This window comes from Mixophyes fleayi, chromosome 1 (genome assembly GCF_038048845.1).
Source record: "Mixophyes fleayi isolate aMixFle1 chromosome 1, aMixFle1.hap1, whole genome shotgun sequence".
NCBI lineage: Eukaryota > Metazoa > Chordata > Amphibia > Anura > Limnodynastidae > Mixophyes > Mixophyes fleayi.
In genome coordinates this window covers 455151654-455163739 of record NC_134402.1, presented here as the reverse complement: position 1 = coordinate 455163739, position 12086 = coordinate 455151654, and the positions used below count along the sequence as shown (strand labels likewise).

At 44.7% G+C, this 12086-nt stretch overlaps 1 protein-coding gene across 2 annotated transcripts in view; it reads right to left on the bottom strand.

Moving 5' to 3' along the window:
- The window catches only part of PHF24 (PHD finger protein 24), a 120792-nt gene extending 115723 nt beyond the window's left edge, over nucleotides 1-5069 (bottom strand). The window contains exon 1 of one of the 2 annotated variants that reach the window (XM_075186989.1): nucleotides 4436-5069. Coding sequence is in view for 1 of the 2 variants with exons in the window: in XM_075186981.1 (XP_075043082.1) it covers nucleotides 3876-3886 (11 nt within the window). In the remaining variant the exon portion in view is untranslated. Of the gene's footprint in view, nucleotides 1-3875; nucleotides 3898-4435 lie in introns of those variants that run through there. The other variant, XM_075186981.1, reaches the window with a different exon arrangement.
- Nucleotides 5070-12086: the final 7017 nt, after the last annotated feature.

Genomic DNA, 12086 nt, shown 5'->3' with positions numbered 1-12086 from the left:
TGGCTGTCAAAAGTCATATCTGTCAGCAGTATCTACTCAATAATTTTAAGCACTCCTCAGTGTTTTTGGGGTGTCCTCTCTAATTGTGCATTAATATTTCTGGCTGTCAAAAGTCATATCTGTCAGCAGTATCTACTCAATAAATGTTAGCACTCCTCAGTGTTTTTGGGGTGTCCTCTCTAATTGTGCATTAATATTTCTGGCTGTCAAAAGTCATATCTGTCAGCAGTATCTACTCAATAAATTTTAGCACTCCTCTGTGTTTTTGGGGTGTCCTCCCTAATTGTGCATTAATATTTCTGGCTGTCAAAAGTCATATCTGTCAGCAGTATCTACTCAATAAATGTTAGCACTCCTCAGTGTTTTTGGGGTGTCCTCTCTAATTGTGCATTAATATTTCTGGCTGTCAAAAGTCATATCTGTCAGCAGTATCTACTCAATAAATTTTAGCACTCCTCAGTGTTTTTGGGGTGTCCTCTCTAATTGTGCATTAATATTTCTGGCTGTCAAAAGTCATATCTGTCAGCAGTATCTACTCAATAAATTTTAGCACTCCTCTGTGTTTTTGGGGTGTCCTCCCTAATTGTGCATTAATATTTCTGGCTGTCAAAAGTCATATCTGTCAGCAGTATCTACTCAATAAATGTTAGCACTCCTCAGTGTTTTTGGGGTGTCCTCTCTAATTGTGCATTAATATTTCTGGCTGTCAAAAGTCATATCTGTCAGCAGTATCTACTCAATAAATTTTAGCACTCCTCAGTGTTTTTGGGGTGTCCTCTCTAATTGTGCATTAATATTTCTGGCTGTCAAAAGTCATATCTGTCAGCAGTATCTACTCAATAAATTTTAGCACTCCTCTGTGTTTTTGGGGTGTCCTCCCTAATTGTGCATTAATATTTCTGGCTGTCAAAAGTCATATCTGTCAGCAGTATCTACGCAATGGATTCAAAGCAGTCCACATATGATCTAAATGAGCAACCAGGTTCTGTCACCAGTCCTGATGTTAGTGTTCCCAGTACGTCATCTGGCCAAGGCGATGTCAAACAACAGAGTGTTTTCAAATTAGTGCAAAAAACAAAAACCAAAAAAAAATTTACTGTATTGAAGCGAAAACGAAGTGTAACTGAGCAAAAGTTAAGTGACGATAAAAAAAAAATTGCAAGCATGCCATTCTACACACGCAGTGGCAAAGAGAGAATGAGGCCTTCACCTTTGGCTATTAGTGGCAGATCCCAAAAAGTTACCCAGCCTACAATTGGTGCACAACTACTGTTACGCGTCAAAGCCGAGCTGCAAGATAACAGTGAGGCATTACAGGAGAATATTTGCTCTGATTCACAAATGATAACAATCCCTGTGGAGAGTCCATCCAACAGTGGGATGTCTAATCGTGAGCCTTCTGCTGATGTGTGCCTTAATAGCCCGAGTGTAGCCGGTGATACCCAAATTGAGGATGCCACTTTGGAATTAGAAGAGGATGAGGGGGAGATTTGTGTAGGCGACGAGGGCGCTAATGATGATGTTGATGATTATGATGCAGACAGATACCAAATTGCCTTTCTCAATTTCTATTTATATTCTAGATTATATAACGGCTGAATAGTTTTCTATTTTACTCCTAGTGGAGAGAGGATCTGATGCAGACAGATACCAAACTGCCTTTGTCCATTTCAATTTATATTGTACAGTATATAATGGCTGAATTTTTTAGTATTTTATACAAGTGGAGGGGGGCCTAGAGAGACAGAAACCAAACTGGCTTTCTCCATGTCAATTAATATTGTACAGTCTATAATGGCTGAATTTTTTGGTATTTTATACAAGTGGAGGGGGGCCTTGAGAGACAGAAACCAAACTGGCTTTTTCCATTTCTTTACATATTTAACTATAAGTGTAGGGTGTAATATACATTCAAAGACGATGGCTGCCTTGCCAATATGCATAGATGGAGAGGAAGACAATCTGTTTTGTGTGTAGAATAGGCCTACCAACGAAGAATTAAACTGTTTTTTGGGATGATTTATTACCTCAACAATTAGATTACTTGTCTCTAAAACAGTTGGAGCACTAAATTGGGTTAATTTAGGCCCAAAAACATGGATTTTCCCAAAAAATAGCAAAACAAAACCAAACAAAACCAAAACCAAAACCAAAACACGCAATGGAGGTTTTGCAAAACCAAAACCAAAACCAAAACACGACGGTAATCCAGATCCAAAACCGAATCCAAAACCAAAACACGGGGGTCAGTGACCATCTCTAGTTATGATTTACCTTGTTACCCTGTGTGTACATTACCCTGCAGTAGCTGTGATTCTCCAGAGGAGCTGCCGTCCGGCCGTTCCTTTATCAGGGGTTAACTAGCACTGCTAGTTAATTATCCACACCTGTCTGTGGCCTATATATGCCTGTCTTTTCCTGAAACCCTTTGCTGGTCATTGAAGCTCCTAGCCTGCTCATGTGGCTCTGTTCCTGGATTACTTGCATGTGTCTCTGTTCCTGGTTTCAGTTAAGGTTATTTTGCTGCATTTCTTTATCATTTATTTGTTTGCCAAGATCTGGAAATCCCTTGTTTCATTCAGCTTGAACTGTCTACTGTTTATTTGCCTTCCCTGAATTATACCTTTACTGCAATAAACAGTTTCAACGTTTATTTCAACATTTTATTTATGTCTGGCTCCATGGCTGTAATCAAGGAATTGGTTTTGAACAGAACCATAACAACAGCTTAGGTTATGGTCGGGAATTGAACTCATGACCCCAGTGCTGTGAGGCAGAAGTGCTAACCACTTTGCCACCGTGCTCTCTGCTGTAACATTGTGGTTTTCTAGAAGTGCAAGAAGAAATCTGCAATGTTGAGGTACCTGAAGATGTGAGGCTGGATATCGCTGCTAATTGATTACCCCCCATGGATTTTGGAGGTCACCACAGTGGAGTTCCGTGGTCTGGAATCTGCAGTGATTTCTAATATCCATATATATTATAGAAGAGGGTGTTATTAGACATGTGGTGGTATCAGGTGATGCTCACATCCTGGTTGTTTTACCTTCACTGTCAGTTATACATTCCCTCTCGGAACACTTTCAGAACGAGTCATGTGACACCGGTGACATCACCACTCACCAAGTATAAGCATATATTTTACAGGATGTTCTACATATATTCATGTCACTGGAAATACATGTGTGTACATAAGAGCTGGATGCTGTATATACATTGCTCTTCTATCGGGTATTGTTCTTCAGACAATACATGATACCAAGATAAGAAATACATCACATTCACTATATACTACAAATAATATAATATTATACATCTCACAGCACCTTTTTCTTCATTAACAGCATCTCATGTTATTACTGTTTAGATGTACACAGGTCAAACATGAACCTGCTTCTGACACTACAAAGCAGTGATAATAATTAGATTCAGACCCCCAAGAATATTCAGTAGTTTCATAACAAATGAATTGAGTGGAACTTATGTTATGCAATAAATTCTGCCAGAATTCACTGTCCAAAGCCAGTCCCTCTGAATAAGTCGTGTAGATTGCAAGCTCTTCTGGTGACGGCCATCCAGGTTACTGCTGCTTATTTTATTAATGAGTATCCATATTATAATAAACGAGTGATGAGTAGAATATACCGGAGCAGGAGGTATATATAATGTCACAATACAAAGAGTATAAATGATTGTCTTGGTGAAAGCTGTAATCCCCTTATTATTATCCTGCCCCCCTTGTCTTAAGGCTTCTGTACATATGTGGTGCCACACAGGGAAGATAGATTTCATGGTTTAACATTAAGGTTATACATTTCCTTGTCATCCTAATCTTTGAATGTACCAACTTAAATTCAATACCAAACTATTCTTACCTTCTGCCCATATCCCAGGCAGGGAATCCTGCAGTAATCAAACTGTGCAGTACCTGTAATCATTTCTCTCTCATCAGCATTAACCCAAATTGCTGTGTGTTTACCATTCAGTGCCCCCTCCCCTCCTCTACCCCCCTGCACAGTGCTAGTCACAGGGTAGACAGCAACACCCTGGGGTGGACTGTAGCCGATATGGGTGATAATTACTGTTCTCTCACTTACAGGGAAATCATATTACTACAAATCATTTTGCTTTGAGAATAAGGTATCAACCTAAGTATCCAAACCATAATATCTGCACATACCTCAATTCCACACACAACCCCCAGCTGCACCCCCAACATGCAGCAGCCAATGACCAGAGTGACCACAAAACTCCTCAAGTCCCTAACACTATATTTGCAGAGGAATTGCATGGTTGGAACAGAGATAAATCATTACCATTGTAATAAATGCATCACTTGGCAGCAAGGAATTATTTAAGAAGTGAAAATTAAGGAGAGGTGAAAGTTCTGAGGAATTCGGAGGGCGCAGCAGAGGACGGGGTGCAGGCCACTTACCCTTGTTGAGTTCACGGAAGGGCCCGGCGTTGTCTAATTAATCCAGCTTGTCTTTCTCAATGCCATTGGCTTGTCTCTCCAAGCAGCAGTCCTGTCTTCCCTTCTCTGCTGCCTGCCTTCACTCCATCCTGCCTGGTGCCTCTGTTCTCTCCAAGGCACAGGAGCAGGCTCTGGGCAGGCAGTGATGTGAGTGCTGGGGATAGGAGGATGGAGAGGAACAGCCTGGACTGCTAATGCAGCCCCTCTTCACATGGATACTTATTAGGGCAAAAGCTGATGAAACTGTGTGATTTGTCCCCTGGGAGAAGAGGCTGCTGGTTCTAGCTGCGCTGCTACCAACTGCTGCTTCTTTTACGCATTGAAAGACCTTTTTCTCGCTTAACCAGTTCAGCCCCAGGGAGCTGCAAAGCACTTAGCAAATCCCTTCCACCCCCTCATCCTTTTTGAAGGGTTAAACTGGCTGACGTTAGATGGAAAGCACCAATACAATCCCCCCACCTCTTCCAGTCACCATTACAGCCCCTCCTATTCCCTCTCCAGCCCTTGTGTCTCCTCTCTCTGCCTCCCTCTCTCTGTGTGAGATGCTCTGTCAGAGGCTGCAGGATGGAGGGTCTGCTGCGCCCCCAATCATTCCTCTGGTAACCAGGTCAAGCACTTGTATTGGTTACACAATGAGGGGAGCATGGATGCTCCTGTCTATGTGGGAGGTTCATGCATCCAAGTTTCTGGTGATTAAATATCTGCTCCTTGCTCACCCAAATCCTTTTCATATATTCAGCTGGTGTCAGACTGTAATGGGAGTTAGTACATTATATTATGTGTATACCCCTAGGTGCTGCGCTGGAGAACACAAGGAACATGGAACAGAGCAGCAGAACTGCAGGTCTTAAAATGAAATATCTACAGTGTAGTTCAATCTGGAGGGAGGGGGGGGGGGGGCTGCACCTGCGTGGGAAGAGCCAGTGCAATGAATGTGTGTGTGTGTGTGCGTGTGTGCGTGTGTGTGTGTGTGTGTGTGTGTGTGTGTGTGTGTTTGCTGTGGACACTGTTATCACAATGAAGATCAGCAGTCACTTGCTATTAACACTTGCCACATACCAGTGGAATAACCTCTATGGAGTAGATAGAAATCTGATAATCACATCCAATTAATGGTTCCTTTTACTACCAGGCTCTGCTCGTCCACCCTTTCACTGTCGAGTCTGGGGCATCTCTCTGTTACTATGAGCAACAGACAATTCCCCTTTGAGTCATATAGAACTATAGGTTCTGCTCCTACTCTCCTCACCTCCACTCAGTCTCACCTACCTCTCTTCTGCTGCTCCCACTCTCCTCACCTCCACTCAGACTCACCAACCTCTCTTCTGCTGCTCCCACTCTCCTCACCTCCACTCAGTCTCACCAACCTCTCTTCTGCTGCTCCTACTCTCCTCACCTCCACTCAGTCTCACCAACCTCTCTTCTGCTGCTCCCACTCTCCTCACCTCCACTCAGACTCACCAACCTCTCTTCTGCTGCTCCCACTCTCCTCACCTCCACTCAGACTCACCAACCTCTCTTCTGCTGCTCCCACTCTCCTCACCTCCACTCAGTCTCACCAACCTCTCTTCTGCTGCTCCCACTCTCCTAACCTCCACTCAGTCTCACCAACCTCTCTTCTGCTGCTCCCACTCTCCTCACCTCCACTCAGTCTCACCAACCTCTCTTCTGCTGCTCCTACTCTCCTCACCTCCACTCAGTCTCACCAACCTCTCTTCTGCTGCTCCCACTCTCCTCACCTCCACTCAGACTCACCAACCTCTCTTCTGCTGCTCCCACTCTCCTCACCTCCACTCAGACTCACCAACCTCTCTTCTGCAGACTGATTTGGAAAGTAAATTGTTAATCATAAGCTGCTTCTCTACATTCAGTTTATTACCTCACTAACTAAAATTCCTATTAGAGATAATGTGTTTGTCTCTCCCTGTGATTTCCCTCTAGGACTATCTTCATCCAGACTGCGTAACGGGGGCTGTACGCAGAGCATCCTTCTGACACCAACATCAGGTTAGTGGTGGAAATGGTGGCAGGAGGGCAATTTCCACAGTGGCTGCTCTTGTACTAACTGAGGCCCTGAGAAATAGACCTGATTACTTATCTCATAGCTGTGCACAGTCTGTACATAGATACCAGGCACCAGTAGCCCAGATTTGAAGCCTTAATTCAAGTCTCTCCACGAAGCTTCTGGGGAGTCAGAGCCATTATTCGGCTACATGTGGGGGAATTGTAAGCTCACTGTGACTGGCTAGCTCTAAGTACTTGTGAACTGGTGCTGTTTTATCATGGGCATCTTACTTAGTCGTGTCCTCTAGACCAAATGTTGACAGGTCTTTCCTGATCACATGAACAGAGAAGAAGGTGTTCTAGGTCAGAGATGAGAGTTCTAGATACACCATCTGCAATCATTCTATGGGTCTGTTGTCACATGGGACATTAGTAGTGAGAACATACTGTATTACATGCACCATATTCCTGTGCTCTAAGTCTCAGTCATGATTCAGCACCACGGACAGGGTTATTGAATCCCATTATCAGTGAATGTGTAGCCTACAGTGGTATAAAACGGACCCCACAGAATACTCAGACACATTCAGATTCAGATTGCAGATGTGGGCTCAGAGCTAGAACAAAAAGCCAAAACAAATTTTCTTTAACACTTGAGAAATTATCAGAATATTGTAAACGGTCGTCAATAGTAGATGATGTGATTGTTAGTCAAGGAAGCGCTAACCTCTGACCAGTGATTTCCCTGCTCAGCACAGTGGACAATGGTTGGTGGATGCAAAATTGTGGCTTGGGGTAATTTGTTGGGACAGTACAATAATCCAAGCATTATATACAAGAACTCGGCATAAAATGCAGACATGCAGTGTGATATATAATGGCACACCGCATCTTTGTTTGCAATAGTGCAATTATTTGTTATATCAAGCACATTTCACTATATTCCTCTCCTTCCCAGTCCTTGGAACTGCCCCTGTAAAATGAGGTGTTCTTACATGGGCAGGGTGGAGGATCCACCTGAAAATGTCAATAGTTGAAAGAGTGAAAACATCATTAATGGTAATCACTTCAAAGTCCAGCCTAGGGGTATATTTAGTAAACTGTGGGTCTGAAAAAGTGGAGATGTTGCCTATAGCAATCAATCAGATTCTAGCTGCTATTTTGAAGAATGAACTAAATAAATGATAACAAAATAATGAATCTGATTCGTTGTTATAGGCAACATCTCTCCTTTTTAAAACTTTAGTAAATATACCCCTATTATTATTTATTATTAATTTTTATTTATAGGGCGCCACAAAGTATCCGTAGCGCCGTACAAGGACAAACAATGGCACAGTACAAGGTGAAACAGCACAGTACAAGTAACAGTAAGCACTATAACTCTGGGGGCTCAGGCACAGCATGAAAGAGAGGGAGGGAGGGGAAAAGTGAGTACAGGCAGGTAACTATGGCCCAAGAGGGTGGGCACGGATGACAGGTTGAGAGTCACTGAGGGGAGCGGAGAGAAGCAAGAGGAGACAGAGGGCAGAGGGACTGAGAGGAGGTGAGCTGAGTAGCTGGAGAGCGCAGTTAAAAGTGATGGAAACAGGAGGTAGGAGAGCCCTGCTCAAAGGAGCGAACAATGTAAAGGGAGGGGAAGACAGACAGACACGTGGATGGGATGGAAAGATGGGAGAAATGGAGACAGAGTCGAGGAAGGGGGAGAAGGGAAGAAGGGATGAGAAAGAGAGGTAGCCGTGGGAGTTTAGGCATGAGACTGGAAGGCTTTAAGGAAAAGGTGGGTTTTTAATGTTCGTTTGAAAGAGGACAGATTAGGGGAAGTTCTGATGGAGCGAGGAGCTTGTTCCAATGGAGGGGAGCGGCGCGGGAGAAGTCTTGAATACGTGCGTGAGAGGAGGTAATCAGAGGGGAAGAGAGGCGACGAACGTTGGATGATCGCAATGGGCGGGAGGGAGTGTGAATAGAGATAAGGTTAGAGATTTTAGGGAGCAGTGGAGTTGGTGAGGGCCTTGTGAGGAGCTTGAAAAGGATTCTGTAGGGGAAGGGGAGCCAGTGAAGGGCTTGGTAGAGTGGGGGTAGACGTCTCCATGATGCATTTAGTGCAAATGACATGCTTACCTATATAATCAGGTGCCAATATAGGCATTTGCTCTGCACTTTTGCATTTTATTATAGCTGAGCTTCCTTCTACGTGTTAATACAAGTCAGGTGCAAAAACAAACTGTGAAAACATTATTTTGATTTAAAATGAAGGATATGGAAAATATCCCCGGTCATTAAGGGGTTAAATGAAATTGAAATATTTGCTTTTTGCAGTCTATGCGCACTGCTGGTATCCTCTGTGGTGTGAATAAATCCTTTAATTGTCAATGTGATGAAGTGATTATCTACATTTACACACCCACCTCTGTCTATAATATTAGAGTTCGGATCCTTTTTATGTAGATACTTGCTGGGTTCCAGATTTGTGAGAATAACTCAGAGAAAAGTTCACAGACATAGAATACTTTGCACAGAGCCTTCAGTTGCCCAGAAACACAGGTAGAATTACTGAATTCCATTAGCATCAATCATATTGTCTTTCAGTTGTCTTCGTGTCTGAACTAATCTGTCTTACTGCATTTCTGAATGTGCATCATTCTCATTTATATTGAACGGCAGGATAGGAATGTGTTCAAGTGCTGCAATTTCTCTGAATATGATGGAACAGCTTGTTCAGTGCTTACAGTTACTGCATAAATACCATATTGAGTTCTCCTCTGTATTATACTGCACACATTACATAGAGCCCAGTGCAGCATCAGACATTGCAGAGATCTGATTGATATCAGTCCTACAGATCTGGTTGGATGGAAACAATCACAATCCACAGAAAGGTGGGGGTGTATTTGTAGCATCTTGTGACATCATAGGCTTATTTCTGTACAATTACGTCAGTTATTCAGGTCAGCACATTCAGATTGCCATCACTGCCGGTGCGGAATATTTTCCTTCAACTGATGTGAGTTGTTGGGTGAACTACGGTGTCTCTTGCTGAACACAGACTAGAAACTGTAATGAGAATCGAATTGCACCCAAATGGAGAAATAAGATGTTGTGTACTGGAATGAGATTATTATTATTATTATTATTAATTTTTATTTATAGGGCGCCACAAAGTATCCGTAGCGCCGTACAAGGACAAACAATGGCACAGTACAAGGTGAAACAGCACAGTACAAGTAACAGTAAGCACTATAACTCTGGGGGCTCAGGCACAGCATGAAAGAGAGGGAGGGAGGGGAAAAGTGAGTATAGGCAGGTAACTATGGCCCAAGAGGGTGGGCACAGATGACAGGTTGAGAGTCACTGAGGGGAGCGGAGAGAAGCGAGAGGAGACAGAGGGCAGAGGGACCGAGAGGCGGTGAGCAGAGTAGCTGGAGAGTGCAGTTAAAAGTGATGGAAACAGGAGGTAGGAGAGCCCTGCTCAAAGGAGCGAACAATGTAAAGGGAGGGGAAGACAGACAGACACGTGGATGAGACGGAGAGACGGGAGAAACGGAGACGGAGTCGAGGAAGGGGGAGAAGGGAAGAAGGGATGAGAAAGAGAGGTAGCCCACCGTGGGAGTTTAGGCATGAGACTGGAAGGCTTTAAGGAAAAGGTGGGTTTTTAATGTTCGTTTGAAAGAGGACAGATTAGGGGAAGTTCTGATGGAGCGGGGGAGCTTGTTCCAAAGGAGGGGAGCAGTGCTGGAGAAGTCTTGGATACGTGTGTGAGAGGAGGTAATCAGAGGGGAAGAGAGGCGACGATCATTGGACGATCGCAGTGGGCGGGAGGGAGTGTGAATAGAGATAAGGTTAGAGATGTAGGGAGCAGTGGAGTTGGTGAGAGCCTTGTAAGTCAGAGTGAGGAGCTTGAAAAGGATTCTGTAGGGGAAGGGGAGCCAGTGATGGGCTTGGTAGAGTGGGGAGACAGAGGTGGAACAGCGAGAGAAGAAAATAAGCCTAGCAGCGGCGTTAAGTACAGACCTAAGGGGAGCGAGATTAGAGAGGGGAAGGCCGATAAGGAGAAGGTTGCAGTAGTCCAAGCGGGAGATGATCAGAGAGTGGACGAGAGATTTGGTGGCATCCTGGGAGAGGAAGGGCCGAATGCGGGCAATGTTGCGAAGCTGGAAACGGCAGGATTTGGCGAGAGAGTGAATGTGAGGGGCAAAGGAGAGAGGAGTCGAGGATGACACCTAGGCAGCGGAGTTGGGGAACAGGGGAGATAGATGAGTTGTCAACATTGATAGAGAGGTCAGAGGGGAAGGAGGTACGAGAGGGAGGAAAGACAATGAGTTCAGTTTTAGCAAGATTGAGTTTAAGAAATCTAGAGGACATCCAGAAGGAGATGGCAGAGAGGCATGCGGATACCCTGGAGAGAAGGGAGGGAGAGAGATCAGGAGAGGAAAGCTAGAGTTGAGTGTCATCAGCATAAAGGTGGTACTTGAGGCCGAAGGAGCTGATGAGTGCACCCAGAGAAGAGGTGTATAGTGAGAATAGTAAGGGTCCAAGGACAGAGCCCTGAGGGACACCGACTGGAAGGGAGGAAGATGGGGAGAGAGAATCAGAGGTGGAAACAGTGAAGCAACGGTCGGCAAGGTAAGAGGTGAACCAGGACAGGACGGTACAGGAGAGGCCAATGGACTGAAGGGTGTGAAGCAGGAGGGGGTGGTCAATGGTGTCAAAGGCCGCTGAGAGGTCGAGGAGAATCAGGAGGGAGTAGTGGCCCAGAGCTTTAGCCGAGAGGAGATCGTTCGTAACTTGAGCCAGGGCAGTTTCAGTGGATTGGAGGGGGCGGAAGCCTGATTGGAGAGGGTCAAGGAGGGAGTGTTCAGAGAGGTAGGTGGAGAGACGGTTGCAGACAAGTCTCTCGAGTATTTTGGAGGCAAATGGGAGAAGGGAAATGGGGCGGTAATTAGAGAGTGAGATGGGGTCAAGGTTCGGTTTCTTGAGAATGGGTGAGACGAGAGCATGTTTAAAGGCGGAGTGGAAGATGCCGGTGGAGAAGGACAGATTAAAGAGGTGAGCGAGGTGGGAGCAGGTGGAGGCAGAAAGGGAGCGAAGAAGGTGAGAAGGGATGGGGTCCTGGGGGCAGGTAGAAGGGGGGGAAGAAGAAATGAGAGAGTGGACTTCCTCACCCCGAGGTGGGGCGGAAGGAGAGAAGGAGTTGGTGGCTGGGGGAGAGGGGGGGAGAGATCTATAAATAAGGCTCTACAGATGTACATTTAGGGCCAGAGTCATCAGGGAGAGCAAAACAAAAAAAGTAGTAACTTTGCATCTTGGCAAAATCATGTTGCATTGGAGGGGGAGGTAAATTTAAACTGTGGGGACAGATTTTTAGTTGGGGTAGGGCATGTCTAGATCATCTTTAAAAATAAAGCTATCAAGTATTTGTGTGGTACCGGAAAAAGCAGCCAGTATTTACCTTATGTGCAAAATAATACACTAATTTGCACCACGTCCATTGTAACATGGTTTGTCCAGGAGAAAACTTACTCCTTTTTGTGCTTTGCTCTCCTTAATGTCTCAGCCCCATACAATACAGTAAGGTCAGTCTCACAGAAAAAGCAGGCTCTCTTTACAG